This window comes from Anser brachyrhynchus (assembly GCF_964034855.1).
Source record: "Anser brachyrhynchus genome assembly, chromosome: 4".
Lineage (NCBI taxonomy): Eukaryota > Metazoa > Chordata > Aves > Anseriformes > Anatidae > Anser > Anser brachyrhynchus.
Genome location: NC_137698.1, coordinates 20,260,505 through 20,278,679, shown reverse-complemented (window position 1 = coordinate 20,278,679; position 18,175 = coordinate 20,260,505). Strand labels below are relative to the sequence as shown.

Genomic DNA, 18,175 nt, shown 5'->3' with positions numbered 1-18,175 from the left:
ATGCCCATGCTTTTTTTCTGAAGCAAGTTATCTTCCTTTGCCTAACTTTCAAATTTCCCTTTGAAATAACCATGGTTAAATAACCACGTGGATCAATAGCTACACTTAGTCATTTAAACATTTAATTGATCATCATCATCAAGCTATTCTGAGCAGACCATTGTGAGAATACAATGTCCATGAAGTCCAAATATTGTTAACGATGATAAATATTGCCATTTATCTACAATTGCTTTAGGCCTCTCAATAAACTGCCTAAAATGGACTAGCCAATTTTTATTTTGGTCAAGCCAGTGCTAGATATGGCAAACCAATTTCTCCTGATTATGTACACGTGTTTTTCTAATTGCATTTTACAAGGATAGCATTCAGATAAAATCTGCATACTCTGTTTATTTGTTATTTTTAAAATAGTTTTTACATGCTATGTTTTGTAAAGCATGGAATGCCTTTTAAGAAAAGCCAAGGCTAGAAGTGAGAGGGTAAAGTTCCCAGGGTTGCAAATTCATACTTAATCTAAGAAAGAACAGTAAATACTGAAATGGGCCCCCATTCAAATTTAAAAGGATTTCACCTTTAGAAGGTTCCACTGCATGACAGACATATCGGGTTGGGAAAGATGGATTGGATTCTGCTTCACTGGATTTAAGATAGTTGGTAACAATTAATGACAAACATAATCACTTTTTTTTTTTTTTTTTAATTTCACTGAAAGCCAGTTTCTCTTAGTAGCTCTGATTCACATGAACAGATATAAACTGAATAGCATGAAACATAGCACTTTTGTTTTGAGCAGGTTTACATGAAAAAAATATTTTGGCTTTGTGCAAGATGTTAACTTCAGAAAATGAGTCTAACTTTTTATAGCTGATATGTGATACCAATTTCTCAGATGGCTAGGAAAGGAGAATTTAGTATCTCAATGGAGTAATCTCCATTATAAGGGAAGAGCAGGGTGAATGAACCTTTTCAGTTTCCCTGATACAAGGACAAGCTCTTCTAATCAACTTTATTTTCTTCCCTTTTCAAGGGAATCACAAAGACATTCCCTAATTTTTTACAGTAGTGGTGGTGGTATTAATCCGCTGAAGCAGAACTCAACCCAAACTTCTGTATCTGGTACACTGAAAGTGTGACAGCAACAGTTTTGGTTAAAACCAAAACTGGAAGCTATGAATTGATGCCGTATAAATGTAATGATGACAAAACAAAACAAAAACGAACCTGTCACAAATGCAACTGTGAGCACTTTGATTTCCGAAGGGTTAATAAAATAAATATTTTATAAATGTACGCTTTCATTTCAGATCTCATAATCTGGTAATAAATTATGTGATCTCAGCAGATACCTTCTGCTGTACAGTTCAGGTCACAAGCCATCTGAAAGATGTAAAATACTTCACTAGCAAGCTTGTCTCCTGGCTCAGCCAAAAAGAAAGAAAGCATGGAAAGCAAGCACAGAACACAAAGGAAAGCTGTCAATCAAATTAATTCATGCTATTAGAAACAGTAAAAGAGGGCAGTAAAGTGATAACCTACAAAAGTAGCTGATAACTCAACAACATGATCATATATCAAACTTTCCAAAACGCTTTCACTAAGAAAACAGCCAGAATAATTTTATTTTTTACAGTCTGTGGATGAGTCCTGTTCTTTCCCCTTTGGAGTTTTCTGCATTTGTCTTTTTTAAAATACCATCTGTTTACTCTGTTAAGCATAAAATAAAAATACTGTAAATATTCAAACTGTGCTACATGCTTTGAAGCAGCAATTCAAAATAACACTATCATCAATTCTATTCAGATGTACACACTACTCAGAGTGCACAGCAGTTGAAACAAACTAAAAAGATTAGAAAAATACATCTCTAGTCTAGTTAACAAATTCTGCTAATTAGACCCCAGAAAATGCTATTGCTTTACTCGGTAGAAACTCTAAAGACTGGGAACAAAGGACATCTGAGTCCTCTTCTGTTTACTGTCCTTCATCTCTGTGAACCACTCACCTCTTTCTGACAACATCCCTTTCTTCACCTTTCCTTTAATGGTATCTATCTGGTCTACAGATGTTCTTGTTTGTTGACTGGATGACCCTGTCTGAATTGGAGCCTCCTCCTCACATTCCATCTTGGCTCACTTAAGCTGTTTTTATATTTTCTGATTTTCTGTTCCTATGTCTATGTGGATGCATGTCTGGGAGAACAGTAAAAGAACTGTCTCAGTTTCAAAATACCTCTAATGTAAATAGCTTTGCCCCTACAAGAATACAAGGAGGCATCTTTGAACCCTTTATTTCCTTTATCAAGTTTTACAGATCTCTTTCCCCACTATTTGTCTAAAAGCAAACTCTTTTTATTTGACTCTGATCTATTTGGACAAAAACTATTTTTTCCCTCCAGAACTGATTAAAAAGAATCAAACAAAAACTCTGCAAGTATTTAATACATTGGCAATTTTATCAGTACTGTCACATGCTGTTCACACATGTAGCATGCATTCACGAAAGAGTTCTCTGTTCTAGTGAGTGCTTGAATGTTTTCTGAGAACACCTTCAAATATTTGGCATTTCTATATTCCTGCTGCATGTATCAGTTTTACAAATGTTGTCTTTAACTGTTGCCATTCTCAGAATCCCCTGAAACATAAGTACCAATAAAAAAGATCTTTAAATTGATTAGATTTGTAAGAAGTAATTTTTAAAAAGTTTGCCCCAACAGCTAAGAACAACTTCACACCATAATCATGGATAAAATGTTTAGTTGTAACTAAGGTCCCTTATCTCTCTTGTGAATGTGGTGGAAAATCTGAATCTTACAGGGCTATCTTAAGACCAGAAACAGTTTACTACAGATACCTCTCCTGAAACAAGGCTCTGTTGTTCAACTTGATCCTGAAATGTAACGCAGGTCAGAACTTGTTTTTAGTATCAGTTATACAGTGAACACTCTGTGCTCAGTGGTTTAACGAGTAAGTCTAAAATTAAAAAAGTACTATTCATTTTGTCACCAGAGCATCTATGTATAGTCATATTACTGAATAGAATTCCACTTCCAACGGCAGAGATTAAAGTGTGTTATAATAGGAAGAATATGTAAAGAAAAAGTTTGTTGGGGTTAGGAGCACATGAGCTTTCCTTTTAGTACTGAATCCGAGGACAGCAGCAGACTGAGGGGCAGCCCAGAGGAAAAGAAATCAGTGTGAACAGTGTAATCTCTCTTTGGGTGTACTATCCCTATTTGCAGAAAAATGGCATTTTATTTCTTTCCCTATCATATAACCTTTAAGATTGATTTGATTTGTTTTAATTTCACTGACACAATATTCATAAGTCATTTCCAAAACTGCAACACAGCAAATATTTTGCAATGCAATTTTATTTTTTTGATATGTAGTAGCATTGATAAAAACAGTTGTTTTGATTTACAACAAAATAAATCCTAAGGGAAAAATATCTACTGCTGAAGAATGCCAAAACTGCATTACTTAGAAGAGCGGTTAAGAAACCAAGCTGCAATGAGCCCTCCAGTATCTCTGACTCCATGCATTTGTTTCTAATAATAAAAGCCCTTAAGGCATCCTTACCCGTTATGTCAAACCAAAGTGGTGTTCCAAGAGGTTCAACAGCTATTACGCCAATCATGTGAGCAACTGGGTCGCTTTCCATCACCGTAAAAGAAAAAAATGCTTCCTCAAAATAAATGGGCTCTGTGGGTGGGACAGGCTTTGGAATCCATTCTATGTGAAGCCGTGTAGTTGATGATTTTTGTGGACGACCATTATCTACAGCTTTAATCTGTGAAACAGACACAACTTTTAGGCTACAGAGTCATATAAATCTTTATGGCACATAAATGGAAAAGTAATAATAAGCTCCAGGCATGTTTGTTTGTGTGAGATATATCCAGAAGGGCTAAGTGTCTCTCAGAGTGCTACTTGCCCCTCATTAGCTGGGGAGCAAATGGAGAAAAAACATGTAGCACCTGACAGTAGCATAAACTGTTACCATAAATTCACTTTTATTTCGCTTTCTTCCTGAAAGAGAGTCAATGTGATTGTTTATGCTCCCTCATCCTGTTCCTTATCCGTCAAGTTCTGGAAAAGAACTGCAGCTTCTTGATTCACTTGCTCAATACAAATATTTGAAAGCATCCTTTAAAAAACAGTACCAACCCACAAAGCAATACTTCTTGATTTGTTGATGCTTTCCTTCCTCCAGATACTGCAGTAACTCATCTGCCAGCTACTGAATAAAAAGTGATGAGAATACAGATAAAAGAATATTTCACATATTCATGATATATGAGATTTTGACTCACGGAAAGGATATCATATTCCCTCGCTGCAGAAAATTTCTTTGATGAAACCACTCCAGTTTTCGGCTCAATGAAGAATTTGCCATGTTCATCACCATCTTCAATGCTGTAAGAGATCTCCGCATTGGGGCCTTCATCTTTATCTGCAGCAATAACTCGATAGATTGGCTCTCTCCTAGCAGTCCTTTCTCGTTCCGGCTTACCACGCTCTGGAAGCCTGATTTTGTAGAACTTTTGCAAAAATTGAGGCTTATTGTCATTCTCATCTAAAACCTTCACAATCACTCGTGCAACTGTTGATTTTGCAGGAATACCATTGTCTGTTACCGTTACCTGTTTTTATTAAAAAAAGATATGGTTAGTGTTCAATTCAACTACGGTCTTTCTGACAATGCTCTTTTAAAATCAGATTTTCCTATGACTGCAAAGTAATTCTCTAACTTCAGTTACATAAAGACTGTTGGGTAAAGCTATAACGGTGAATATTTAGAAAAAGAACTACAAAGAGTTACTCAGATACTATCTTAACAATATCATGCTTTATGTATGGCATGTAGGAGTTGATATATATTAAATACATTCTGCTATTTTGCAGCATAGCTATATATTAAATCTATTCCACTGTTTTGCAGCACTGTAACTGAAATATTAAATTTCTGAGTTCAGGAACAGCACACAAGTATAGTATCTTTGATAACAGCTTCACTGTAATAATAATATGTTAACATAATTTCAGCCTAGTGTTTCCTTACAACATTTGAATTTAATCATTTGATTTTACATCTCCAAGATGCAATTTATAATACTATAATTTTCAGAATTTGACTGGCCTATGCATTAAAAAACTATACTTTAAGACATAAAATCACTATCTTGTTTGAAAGAAGCTTTAAAAATAGCCTTTTAAAGCAACACACATAACAATCTATTACCATAGCCTAAATGAATTGGGAAAAGAAATGAAATCTGTTCTTCCAGCAATAGTCAAATTTTCTAATAAAAATGCCAGGAAATGAATAAGGAATCTTCTGCAATATTAACTCTAGCACTGATATGACATTATTGATATATGCATATTGAACAAAAATACAATAAAATTAAGATTTCTGTTAATTTGAAGTCAGAAAACATAGAAAAAGATGGAAATGGACCAAACTGATACAAAAACTTATATCATATGTAGCAATCTTACCTTATTACTTGACCTTTTACTATTTAACCCCTTATTGAGTAATATATTATTGGCCAATAATATAATTGCCAATAATTAACCAATAATTATTGGTTAATAAGGAGTTAAATATGTGCATTATGGGGTACAGAATAACTTGTCTGTTAACATAAAATTAATATTGCTCCATTATTGCTTAATTTTGAGCCAAGAAGAAAAATGGCGAATTTAAAGAAAATGAAGCTTGATTTAATGGCAACATGAGTTTTGAAGACATTACTGATATAAAAAACAGAATGCTAAGATATGGGAGGATGACATGAAGCTGATCTAAAATAATAGCATAAAAAATAATCCATCAAATTGGAACTCAGAAAATAGTTACAAATTGGGAATAAAAGAATGGGGCATAGTAATTACCACTATATAAGCAGGAGTGAAATCAAAGATCAATTTTAATAGCAAACAAGGAATAAAATCACCAAGCCATCTGGTCGACATTTCAATGCTCAATTAATTAGCCAGATGCACAGCACTTGGCTTGAGTGGCTTATAACATTGCCCACCATTCTGTGCATTTCTGGGTTTCTTTCCAGTCTATTTTCAAAGGTGTCAACATAAAACTAACAAATGGGAAAATTGCTACTTTGGGCCATAGTGCCTGTCACTATCACACTATAGTTCAGGACTTTTGCACTGGATATTTTGCAGACTTTTATTTACAACTTTGCTAACCAGCTGGGATTCAAACTGAAGAATGAATGAAGAATTATAAACAATACCACCAGGCAATAACCAATATTCCAAACTAGAGCATAAGCAGCTTAATCTGCTATCTTTATAGAGAATGCTGAAAGCATGAGTATTTATGTACCACTGTGGGATACTGCAACCTTAAAACAGCCTGAGTTCTGTACATGTCATCTTGGAATAGTTTGCTCAGTTAATTTATCTATTTATTTATTATTTTTTGTATTGCAATATCAAAAGGCAGGGCTTTGATCTTATTGTGTTCACAGCATGACACCAAGCTGGATCCAAAATGCAAGCATGAGTGTTAGTGGACAACTGTCCATACCTTTACACTGCGAGTATGACCTCTGACAAGTTTTTGTCCAGAACAAATAGCACTCTCCCAAACGTTGCCTAGGTACAGTCAGGAATTCACCAAATTCAGGCACCACTCTCAACAGGCAACTTGGAGATAGCCAGCCTGTTCTAGGGATAAGTTATATGCATTCAAAGCCATGCTGTGCCAGGTGGCTTCGGGGTCAGAGAATGATTCACAGCTCATTTTATTTAATGTGTATGTCCAACAGAAAAGCCAATACAATATGCATAGGAGCAAAAGTCATTAGATACCAATTTTACAATCAATATACATAGCAGTGGGTCACAGAAATAAGATATAAGTGACAGGAATTGCTTTTGGAAACTGACACAAGCAGATTTCAGGAGGCAATTTAAAAGAGAATAATATAGTGGCTTTACAATTTACAAGAATAACGTGTCTAGTACTAAACCGCATTTGCCAGGTAATTCACTTTGCTATTACTTCTAGCTTAGCCAGTTAATTCACTTAGCTTCTATTACTACTACACACTGCAGAGGAAATCCCACCCTATTACTACTTAAGTGAAAAGAATTCATTCAAATTCTGGTATAAAAGTTAAAATTATGATAAAAAATTGTATTAATCCAGCTTCCAATGCACCTAAGGGATAGAAAAGGCCCAGGAGGACTCTCTGTACCCCAGAGTTTTGCAAAAGAATAGTTCATGCTGTTGAGGTTTACATTCTCCAACAAATCTATACAGTTTTTATGCTTATATTTCTATCAGAAAACCTTTCTACAGGTTTCACAAGTACTGAGTAAGTCCAGATTTGCTCCGACAATTCTGGAGAAAAACTAGAGAAGTTTTAAAGCTAGTTTTGATGACTCATATTGCAGTCCTTTACCTATCATCCAGAAGGAGTGCGTAATAATGGTTCCAGATCTTAGGTACAATGTAAATATCACTGTGAATATTAAGTCTTTGTTGCTGGTGAAGGGCAATGCCATCATATTACATGACAGCAATGAGAAACTGGTGAATTCACAGTTGTCTACATTTCCTTCCAAGTTCTTTGACAGAGAAGGAGAGTATCTATTGCATAAATTCCAGATGATCAATCAAAAGTAGCTAAATAAAAGAATTGTGTCACAAATGTCATCTTCTTAGAATCTGTCATGCACGCTGTCAACAGATCTACTTAAATGATTGATGAATAAGTTATACAGAAAAAGATGTCTACTATCTGTTTGTATTCTCAATGTTGAAAAAAAGAAAACAAATCTGTGTTTCTTTCAGAGGTCTGTATTCAGTAGGGTAATACTGACTGTTTCAATAGAGCAGAAAAAAGAATCACAGTGCTCTTTCTAACAATCATGTCTTTGTACTGTTTGAAATAAAATCTTGGCTTACTGATATAAAAACAAAAAATAGCCTTTATTTGTATCGTAATTCTTAACAAAAATTCCCAACACACTATTTTAATGCATAGCTTTGTGCATTGCAATATAGTTAATGAACACAGAAACAAATTACTTCTGAAATACAGTTCTCTAAGTTCTTCATATGGTAATCAAGTATGGCATACTTAACTTTCTGTAAAAGAATAATTAACTTACAGTCACTGTTTTTCAGAGAATTAAAGAAATTATTTACCTCCAATATGTGTTCTCCCTGCTGTTCTCGATCTAGTTTTCTAGATGTGGTTGTAATTAGACCTGTAACATAAAAGAATAATTCATCAAATCCTCCAAGAAAATAATCTGGATGGGGGTTATGTTAAACCTGTAGTCACCGATATATCCAACCTCAATTTCTTCTTTGGTGGTCCCTTCCATTTTTGCAGCACTTAGCTTTCATTAAAGGAATGGTTGAGGGGTTTCCAGTCCTTAAGGGTTGTGAAAATATTCTTATCTGAAAGCTTATTATTATTGTTATCTGAAAGCTAAGCTGTAGTAGGCCTTAAGACAACAGATGCAGTTCTACTTTCCGACCCATCCGTGCATGCCTTGTTTCTGACAGCAGTGATTTATGTAGTTCTCTCACAAGAAGTATTTTTTCGAAGGGTGCTCATATACCTTATTCAAAGAGTGATTACACATACTACATAAATAATTTGAATAATCAGTTCAGTGGAACATCTGCTTGTATTTATTTTTAACAATATTAACAGAATAAGGATGACCTGAAGAGGTGCACTGATAGTGGGAAACAGGAATTTGAGTATGTGTGCATGTGGACACATCTGATAGCTTGATTTAGCAAAGTTGAAGATTCAAACAGTATTGCTGCTGGCAGTAACACAGAAGAAGGATGAGCTTTTGGTGCAAGATGTTAGATATTGTTGCAAGAGTTTGATACAAATTTGATGCAACATTAGGAAGGTATGATAAGTTTTGCTTTAAATAAGGAAAGTCAAAGAATTCAGGATGAAAAATGAATAAAATCTAAATACAAAAGGAACTTAGCTATATAATTCTCCCTAATAGTAGGCTCAAAATTTTAGCTGTTGAGTTTCATGAAAAGTAAACTCAGTCAACTTTCAGTTATAGCTGAATGGCTTGCCCATGGTGGGGGTTAAATGTGCCAGGCATGCAAATATACAAGACAGAGCTCTGTGCAAAGCCAAGCTGGGATTTACTAGCTCAGGCTAAGTGCCAAGTGAACAGTGATGGCAGTTTGTAGGGCCAACTTGTACCTGCAAACAGTTTAATGGCTTTTGTGTGGCAAAGAAACCGAGCTAACACCACTATTTGGGTTCAGTTCCCAGAAAAAATATGCTCATTAGCTCAGGTGCAGTACTAGTTCTGCCCGACTCAAGCAGTTGTCTCACAGTTGGTAAAAACTGAGCATATAATTAAGAACAGCAACATCAATAAATATTTCAATTTCACTTAAAAGAGAAAGGCCAACAGAAACAGAATTGTACACCATCTGTGCATAGCTATCCAGTGCTTATGTCAAAACAGAATTGTAGTCTACATATTCCAACAAAACAGACAGCCTGTACTAAATAATATGAACAAAGCATCTAAGACAATATTACAGCTGTCAAACGTTCAACTGTTCTTCAAAAAATAGTTCAAATAACAACCATTTATGGTCATATCTGCCCCCTGTTTTTCAAGCAATTTGACTTGCCATTTTATCAAATCCATCATACACCTAGTATTCTGAACAAATTTCTACCATCTTCTACTTCATCTTTTTATACTTTTGCAACACATAGAAGATATGTATGCTATCCTTGCGATATCTATTTTCAGTATTATGAAATAATTGCCCTTAATTCCAAGGAAAGTATGAATGAAAAAAAAAGGGGGGGAAACTGTTGTGGTAGTGCTATGAATTTAGGAGGGAGGGAGGAAAGTATGTGTCAAAGTATTAACATCCTTGGGGTAACATCTTCCCCCAGAGATTACAGAGCTGTGAACAATGACAACTGGAAATATTTACTGTCACATACGCTAAACAAAGCTTTCTCCTTATTTCCTGGCTGAGGCTGGCCAAACCACACCGCTTCTTTTTCACAGGCTCTATGGGGAGCTGCACAGAACCGTTAATTGGAAATGAACAAATGGCCAAGCAGATGCCTCATCTACTTCCATTGAGCAAAGGGACTTGTAGGTGACTTCAACAAATCCAGACTCTCCTAACCACTCCCTTCCATCAAATACCTCTGGAGAAAGCCATCACAAGCCCTCCCATGAAGCATTAAAAGCATTAATCCCCTGAGACTCACTGGAGTTGCAAGGGAGAATGGTAAATTTCAGCACAGCCACTCAAAGACTTAGCTATTGAATACCTGTGTTGGGGAGGGGGTGTCTCTAGAGGACCAAGAATAAAGAAATTCCAGAAGAAATAACTCATTATGCTTGTGTTTTTCTGAATACACTTCCCATATTCAGTCTGCACCCTCTGCACGATATTAGATTCCATCTCTCATGGCAGCAGCAAGCAGAGAACTGCGCACACATGAGAGCAGAAAGACGGCACCTTTCAGCAGTTTCCTACCCACTTTTTCCCCAGTGGAGCCATAAGGACTGGAACCACTGCTAATAAATGCCAGCTAATACTTTGGGAAAAAAACTTTTGCTGCAAGCACTCTAAAAAAGAATTCCATCTTGTTCCACTATTCTACATACAGTGGCTTGTTAAAGAAAATCCAATTCCATATATAATTTTTCTTAATGAAGCTGCTCAGTAGAACTCAAAAAGGTAAGCAGATAGATAAGTATCCAGTATGAACAAAATGTATAATGCTTTGATCTGTTAAATCTTCCAACCTTTTCAACCAAGCATGCCACACTGCTGTTAAAACACTTCAGGCCATTAACAGAAGGGCTTAGTCTTCACCATATATATCCTGTAAATTCAGCAGAAACTAGTGCCAACAAAGGAAATGTAACACTTCTGGATTTAGAATCACATACACATGCATGACATTCTTTGCATTTAACCCTTTACTGCTAGCCACTTTCCTAAGTGAAACTTTAGCTTGAGTGAAGTTTGTTTCAAAACAGCTTAACATTATAAAAGGTTTGATTATAGCAAACACTGAGATTTTCCTTTTTTTTTTTCCCCTCAAGTTTTTGTACATTCTAAACACCCAGTGCTGCACTGATAGATTTAATTTGTTGTTAGAGCATTTCAGAGTTACAGCCAGGATAATAAAGTCCAGCATTCCTAATCCAAGCACTATGGCTTTTCTGACTGCCCATTAAGATGGCTGGGGAGAATCTTTGGACTTAAAGTAACTCAGCTCCCCATGACAGGAGCCAACAGTCTGCTCTTTCTACTGAGAGTTAACATTCTCACATTTTTTAGATTGAGTTCCCCCTCTTTCCTGTAACAGTTTGGAGATCTCATTGCCCTCCCTTTACACACATAAATGAATATCCACACTTATGCATACACTAAATCCCCACCTGACCATTAAATGGCCCCCAATTCCAGCCTCTGTCCCTACTCTCCTGTCCAACAAACATTCAACAAAGCCATCCTTGTCCCCATCATGCTAGTCCTATGAAACTTGCACCGCACTTTCACTAGACTGTATTCGTCATTGTCTGATCAGCTGCCTCTGTTGCCAAAACTGCTGCAAACCTCTAGCTAAGCCAACTCCTACATCTTCCATCTATGGTGATGCTTCTCAATTCTAATAAAATATTTTTAAATACTTGTCTTAAATACATGAAAGAAGGCACCATAACAGGAAAGCCGAACCACTGTCCTTAAACTCACAGCACTGTACTGTATTAGAGCAAATGCTTTACTCTTCTGCTGCTAGTCTGGGGTTGTGGTGAGCCCTGGCTACCTAGCTACCAATGCTGCAAAGCACAGAAGTGACAATGAAAGATGATTTCTAATTAATTTCTGAAGAAGTGTGTAACATAATCACTTCGGAGATCCTTACTACATGGTGTGGAGAATCTGTTCACTGTTGAATGAGAGAAATGACAGAGTGTGTTTGAAAGAGCACTGTGACAAAGCATTCCTTTTCGAAGCAAAACTGACTCACAGAGCATTGTTTTGCAGTCATATTTTCCTGTTTTCCTTCTGCGCCCTCTTATTGCACACTTCTTCTCCACTCTTGTCCCCCCCAGAACACAACAGGAACTATCAGCTCCAGTAATTTCCATCACTGTTATTCCACCTGGGAATCAGTGCACAGTAAGTCAAGATAGGTCAGGCATCCTTGGGAAAACACAAGTTTATAACAAACATTTCTAAGCTAATGATGAGCAAATAGTACCTTTAGAAAATTAGTTCAATCTTTGCATTCAGTAATGTTTCAAAACTCACCTCATCAGTAACATTTTCATAACAGCAGCTGTATAATTTAGAGTCTTTGGATAAAACCACAGCTGTTATGCCTCACTAGCTGGAGAAGTACTGTAATGAATTGAAACTAACTGTAAACATCCTTGAGAAAAACAACAATAACAAAAAACCCCACACCAGGTAACAAACAATTGTATTGTTCCCCCTTCCTCCTTAGAGTTTACATTCAGGGGATATCTACTATTTGAGGTCTACTGCAAAATCAAACCAGTTACAACTGTATCCAAATACAATTTGTTTCAGTTGTTCATTTTAAACAATATTAAGCAGACAAAAATGCAAGTACAGCATTGAATTGCATAAATATAAAGAAAACTGCTACAAAAAAAATAGCACAAGGGAGCTGACATTAGTAGGGATTTATTCTATCCCACGTTTTCATCTCAGTGCCTAGTTACATCCCATTACCTCTGCATCTCGGTCCCATATCTGAAAAATAACACCTCAACAACAACTTCCAATCAATACTGAAATAGCAAACTCTAAAAAATTGCTAGGACAGTAGGTAGGCAGCACGCTAAGAATAGTAACGCCACTCTATTAGCCACATGGATCATCTCAGTGATTCTATTGGAATCTATTTTGATTAAGAATGAATTAAGTTAATTTCCCTCAAGTTGAGTCAGCCTTGGAGTGATGGCAGTCAGTACGCAATCCCCCTGTCTTTACCAGGATGAACGAGCCTTCTTTGTTTCTGGTTCTCCTAGTTTCTCCTGCATCCCACTGGAGCAAGCAGCTGGGTGGGAGTTTGGCTATTAGCCAAGGCTAATAGCCAAAACCCCAAACCCCAAAATCCAAAAGACTAAAGCAGGTGCCAAGTCTGCTAGCTTCTTGCAGTGAGTTGGAGCTGATATGTTTGGTTTGAATGCAGTGTAACGGTATTTGAACTGTAGTGTACAAAAATAAATACAGCTTCTCTGATCTTTGAATGCATTGGCACTGAAGGTTTAAGGAAATGGAAAGCAGATATAACATTATTATCAACAACAACAGATACAAGACACTGGAATTAAATCTGATAAGGGTAGTCATAATTTTACAGTTACATTTTGTTGAAGAAATTTTTGTCTTCCCTGCTGAATGCAAACCATAATCAGTCTGCAGAAATGTTTTTTTCTAGACTGCTTTAGTACAACTCAATTTAAAGCTTTAGATCAATTTATTTGTAATTATTTACACTTCCATTCCCCCAGTTTGAGTTCCAAAATGGTAAATTACTAATAAATATTAAAAGCTATTATCTTGGAATCTTCTTTACAATGTCTAAAAATATCGATCAGTGTAAGAGTTTAAGTATGGATTTTAAATTTACACGTGGCTCTAATGATAACCTAGTTTTGACTACTACATAACACAACCCTAACATACCGGGTCAATTACAGGATACATTCTCTGTACAGTGATGACCAATTACATCTCTTCAAGAAGCTCTTGTGCCCTTAGGTATGATATAGTAGTTTCCTCCTCATGAAAGTACTCAATGTGATCAAGTCACGTCCTAGACTTCTCTGATAAGTAAACACACTGAACTTCAAGTCTCACTGTCAGGAAGATCTCTTAGGATGTTTGGAACTGCTTTTGGTATTTGAACATTTTCTGAAAGAATGGATAAAATGATTAATAATCCATGATTGTTTCAACATGGCCATGGGAAAACAAGTGCGTTTTTTTTTTCCTTGCCCCCCCCCGTCTTCTTTCTTTCAACTGATTTCAAGTTAATTATGATTTGCACTTAATTTATTTTACAGTGACCATCAGAAAAGGTTCATACTTCCTTTCTAAAGAAATTCTTTATTGTTACTATGTTCAGATATACTTTTGGCAAGACTATAGTCAAACCTTGTCTTCTATGTAAGCCAAACATTGCTTTACAACCAAAGTAAATAAACAGGTTAATAAAAATAAGTCAATGGAAAGCAATAGCAGAGGGATTTTAGATCAGATTTCAGCTTTGCAGCTGATAAAATATAAAGTCCATGTCCCACCAGTCATATATAGATGATTTCAAGCTAGACAGTGAGACTTTGTAACATATCACTATGAATACAGGCTGCTGAGCTGAAAAAAAAAACCAAAAAACTTAATCAACTATCATACTAGAGAGAGCATACCATAAAGAAATGGTACTTTTTTCTTTTATTACACGTCCCTGAAGATTGTTCCTTAGCAATTTGACTTGTTTTTCAAGCTCTTCCTTGACCTAAGCGCTTTAACAGCTCTCAATAAAACCGCTGACAAAACCATCACCAATAATTTTCAAGTACTGAAAATATGATTATAAGCATACAGTCCCAAAAGAAACTAGCCCTACCATTTAAAAGTGCTACACAGTTAGAAATCCCTTTTCTGCTCAAGTGAAGCATTTAAAAGTAATCATTCCTATTATTTTAACAAAAGACTGGTAAGTATAAAAATGAGACCAATTTGAGACTGAAAGCCCAGGTTTCTCCTCCTACTCTGGTGCTTAACCGACTTTTCTAGGCAGTTTAAATCTACTTTGAGGGCTTAAGGAATAGTTTTCCACTTCATGTGTGAACCTGATTCATGCATGATTTGATTATTTTACAGAAAAGGGTTTCACCACCCTATAAAGAGCTAGCTTTAGAAAGGTTAAAACAGAGATGCTACTGTTGTATCCTGTGCTGAAATCAGTTTTCCCTTTCTGTTAAGTATAGCATGATTGCACTCAACCAGCACAGTCTTTCAGCATTTAGCTGCTTTTCTGTCTTCATTTCCCACCTGCAGCTGCTGAGGCAAAAGCCAGCAGCCATTCCCAGCGCACATGCAGCAAGGTCAAGGTGAGACTTAAAGGGCTAAAATGCTTCACAGGAGTCCAGACTTTATTGGCTTTGCAGATCACCTTCTTTTATTTAGGCAGTTCCTTACTTCCTATTTCATATGCTGATGCATATACTCTAGATTTCATACACAAAAATCATTTTGTTACACTTACCCCCGTTGAATAAATGTCTTGCCCTTTGAACGGTACTCTATGAAAAGAAACGTAATGAATAACTGAGATCTTGGTTCCACCCAACCCAGGACTGCATTAAATAAGGGATAACTAGCCTAGACCATAGGGGCGTGCTTGTGTCAGCACATTAGCCATTTATTGAGGTACAACTATATCAGTGTTTATAAGTTTGTTACATGTTACTAGGAGGGACTGCAAGCTTTGTATATAGGGTCAAAAAGTAAGTTACTTAAATCTTTGGCAACATTTCAAGTTAATCAGTAGCCAGGCAATTTAATTACTCAAAGGTACAACTACAAAGTATAACTTCCTATGTGCACCTTGCACTTATTAAGAATCACTTCCCTCAACTATTTTAACAGCATCCAGATACAAAGACCTGGAATTCGCTGATCAGAGTGCTCATTAATCATTTTAGTGACTGCAAGCAGAGAGCAAAGACAGACAACCCACCAAAGATTATTAACATATGGTATACAGAGGAAAAAACAATTTACGTAAATAACCAAGTCATTCAATCCAATAAACATAGTGGAATTTGAGCTATACTTCAGCTGAAGTATAAAATCTGTGTTTAGTAACCATATAATTATAGGAAACTGTTCAAAACGTATCCTATAACATTAACCATGTAGCTTTGCAATTAGTCATGGAGTACTTTACGTTCAGCCTTTATTTATTAAGACAATGGTGTAACTACTTCTGCAATATATATATATACATATTTTTAACTAGTAAAACTGTTTGGGGAATAATATAATTATATAAATAATCACACCACTTCCTCCTCCCCCATACACCCTTCCCCATGCACAATAGCTACCCACTGGAAAAACTAACCTAAGTCTAAGATCCATCATTCTGAATGCTTGAGAGCATTTAGTAAGTAGCTGCTTTTACTGGCAATCGTATTCTTTTGTTAGGTTGTTTCTCATGTACTTGAGAAGATTAAAAAAAAAGAATTGGAAGTCATAAGCAGTATAAGGTAAAATCACACACACAAACCTACTTAATAAATTATAAAAATTGTTTAAAATAAATTTGAGTGAAAAAAAAAAATCCCAAACCTAAATGTGAGTATTGAAAGGAAGCTAGTAACAGTGATGACAAATTTCCCATAGAATCAACTTTGCTCTTATTATCAACAGAAGACTTTAAGTTTGTTATCTCTTTGCTGACCTTGCAAAAATACTCTTGCCATCAGCCCTATCTGGTACAGTGATGTCACACCCATTCAAAGCCCAAATTCCTAGAGGAATTAACTCTCTTACCAACCTTATCTTCATCACTCTCCTTTATTCCCTCGTTTTGAGATGTACTATCTTTAATAAGTAAGTGCAGAATTATTGCTATAAAATCTCACAACACCTTGAACAACCTTTTCAAACCTAACATTATCTTGCTGCATTTGTAGTGTTTGAACAAAGAAACCTTATGCTCCTTTCCAAACTTGGCTTTTTTTTTTTTCCCTGAGCAAGGAAATGAAGTTTTTAGCTCACTGTGGCTATCGCTTAGTTATGCTTTAAAAAGTCATAATTATTTGAGAGAAATATTTAAAAACAATTATTAAAGGAGAGAGATGAGTTTTGAGGCCACTTCCTCTGTCACAGTTTTGCACTTTCATAATTAATCTCCCTTAATACCACTGAAACATACATATGGATTATGTATGTTGCCAGGAAGTAGCAAATTCATAAAAAAGAAAAAATACTCTTTGGACTTCAGTCTGCTGGTAAAGCTATTAACAGTTGGTAAATACTGTCTCTGAAATTAAACAAACTTTAATCATGACGTTTTTGCATTGAGTTAATTGAACATATTCATCAACAAACAGATTTGGAGTTACAGGTGCATATCAACAACCATAAAATCAGAGCCTTCATGCATTTCAACTACATCTTTCTACACAAACCTAAAATTTAATGAAGAGATTTTAAAAGTTATTACAGCTAATTATTAATTCTTTGAATGACTTCAAAGAAAATACTGGAGCAGGTTTCCATGTTGGCTATTGCCTTGACGTCAAACTTGCTCTTGTGTAATTCAACCATTTTTACTAAGATAGATACCAGGGTCTGTTTTGGTGCAATTATAGCATGTACATCATGACAGCTTCGGTTGAGAACAACTTAGTAACATGACAAAATATTGAACTCTTTTTGATATTTAATAAATTCTCCAAACAGTAAAGTATATTAATAGAAGGAAGAGTAAAGTTTAGTACTACTAGATTTTTTTTTTTAAACCATGAGAACTGTTGTTTAAAATTTTCTGAAAAATTATACTGGCATGTTCCATATTAAACAGGAAATCAAAATGTCTAGTTAAAAGCATTTATTGTATGAAGAAGTGCCTTTCAGGAAAGTAGTTTCCAAATAACCCTATGGGATGCCAGAAAATTTAACAGAAGTACTAGTTTCCTATGTGGTCTCCCTTACTATAACAACCATGGAAACAAAACATTAAAGGGTGGGTTTTGATCTCAATTATTGTGGCGCATCTAAGACTATATTTACACAAATGAGACCACCCACTGGATCTGAATGTGCAAGACCATAAAATATTGCCAGCACAAACCAGAACTTTTTGATGCTTAGATGTAGCTCAGACTTCCATGACACCACCATATTAGTAATTGACACTGTCACAAACAACAACAAAAAACACAGAAGGTGTAAGAAGACACACATAATATAGCTTGTTAACTTTAATTAAATGAAAATATTAATTAATAAAATATAAACTGATCTGTGAAGGTCACTATGTTTTATGCAACTAATATTACATTTTAAAACACAGAAACATGAAAAATAATATTTACTT

General features: G+C 35.6%; 1 protein-coding gene across 8 annotated transcripts in view; it reads right to left on the bottom strand.

Moving 5' to 3' along the window:
- Window positions 1-18,175, bottom strand: part of FAT1 (FAT atypical cadherin 1) — a 109,310-nt gene that overhangs the window by 43,721 nt on the left and 47,414 nt on the right. For 6 of the 8 annotated variants that reach the window (XM_080590125.1, XM_080590124.1, XM_080590129.1 and 3 more), the window contains exons 4-7: window positions 8,191-8,252; window positions 4,316-4,645; window positions 3,582-3,792; window positions 1,350-1,418 (exon numbers count right to left, since the gene is read on the bottom strand). In XM_080590125.1, the coding sequence (XP_080446251.1) occupies window positions 1,350-1,418; window positions 3,582-3,792; window positions 4,316-4,645; window positions 8,191-8,252 (672 nt within the window). The remainder of the gene's footprint in view (window positions 1-1,349; window positions 1,419-3,581; window positions 3,793-4,315; window positions 4,646-8,190; window positions 8,253-18,175) is intronic. The other 2 variants (XM_080590130.1, XM_080590127.1) reach the window with 1 other exon arrangement.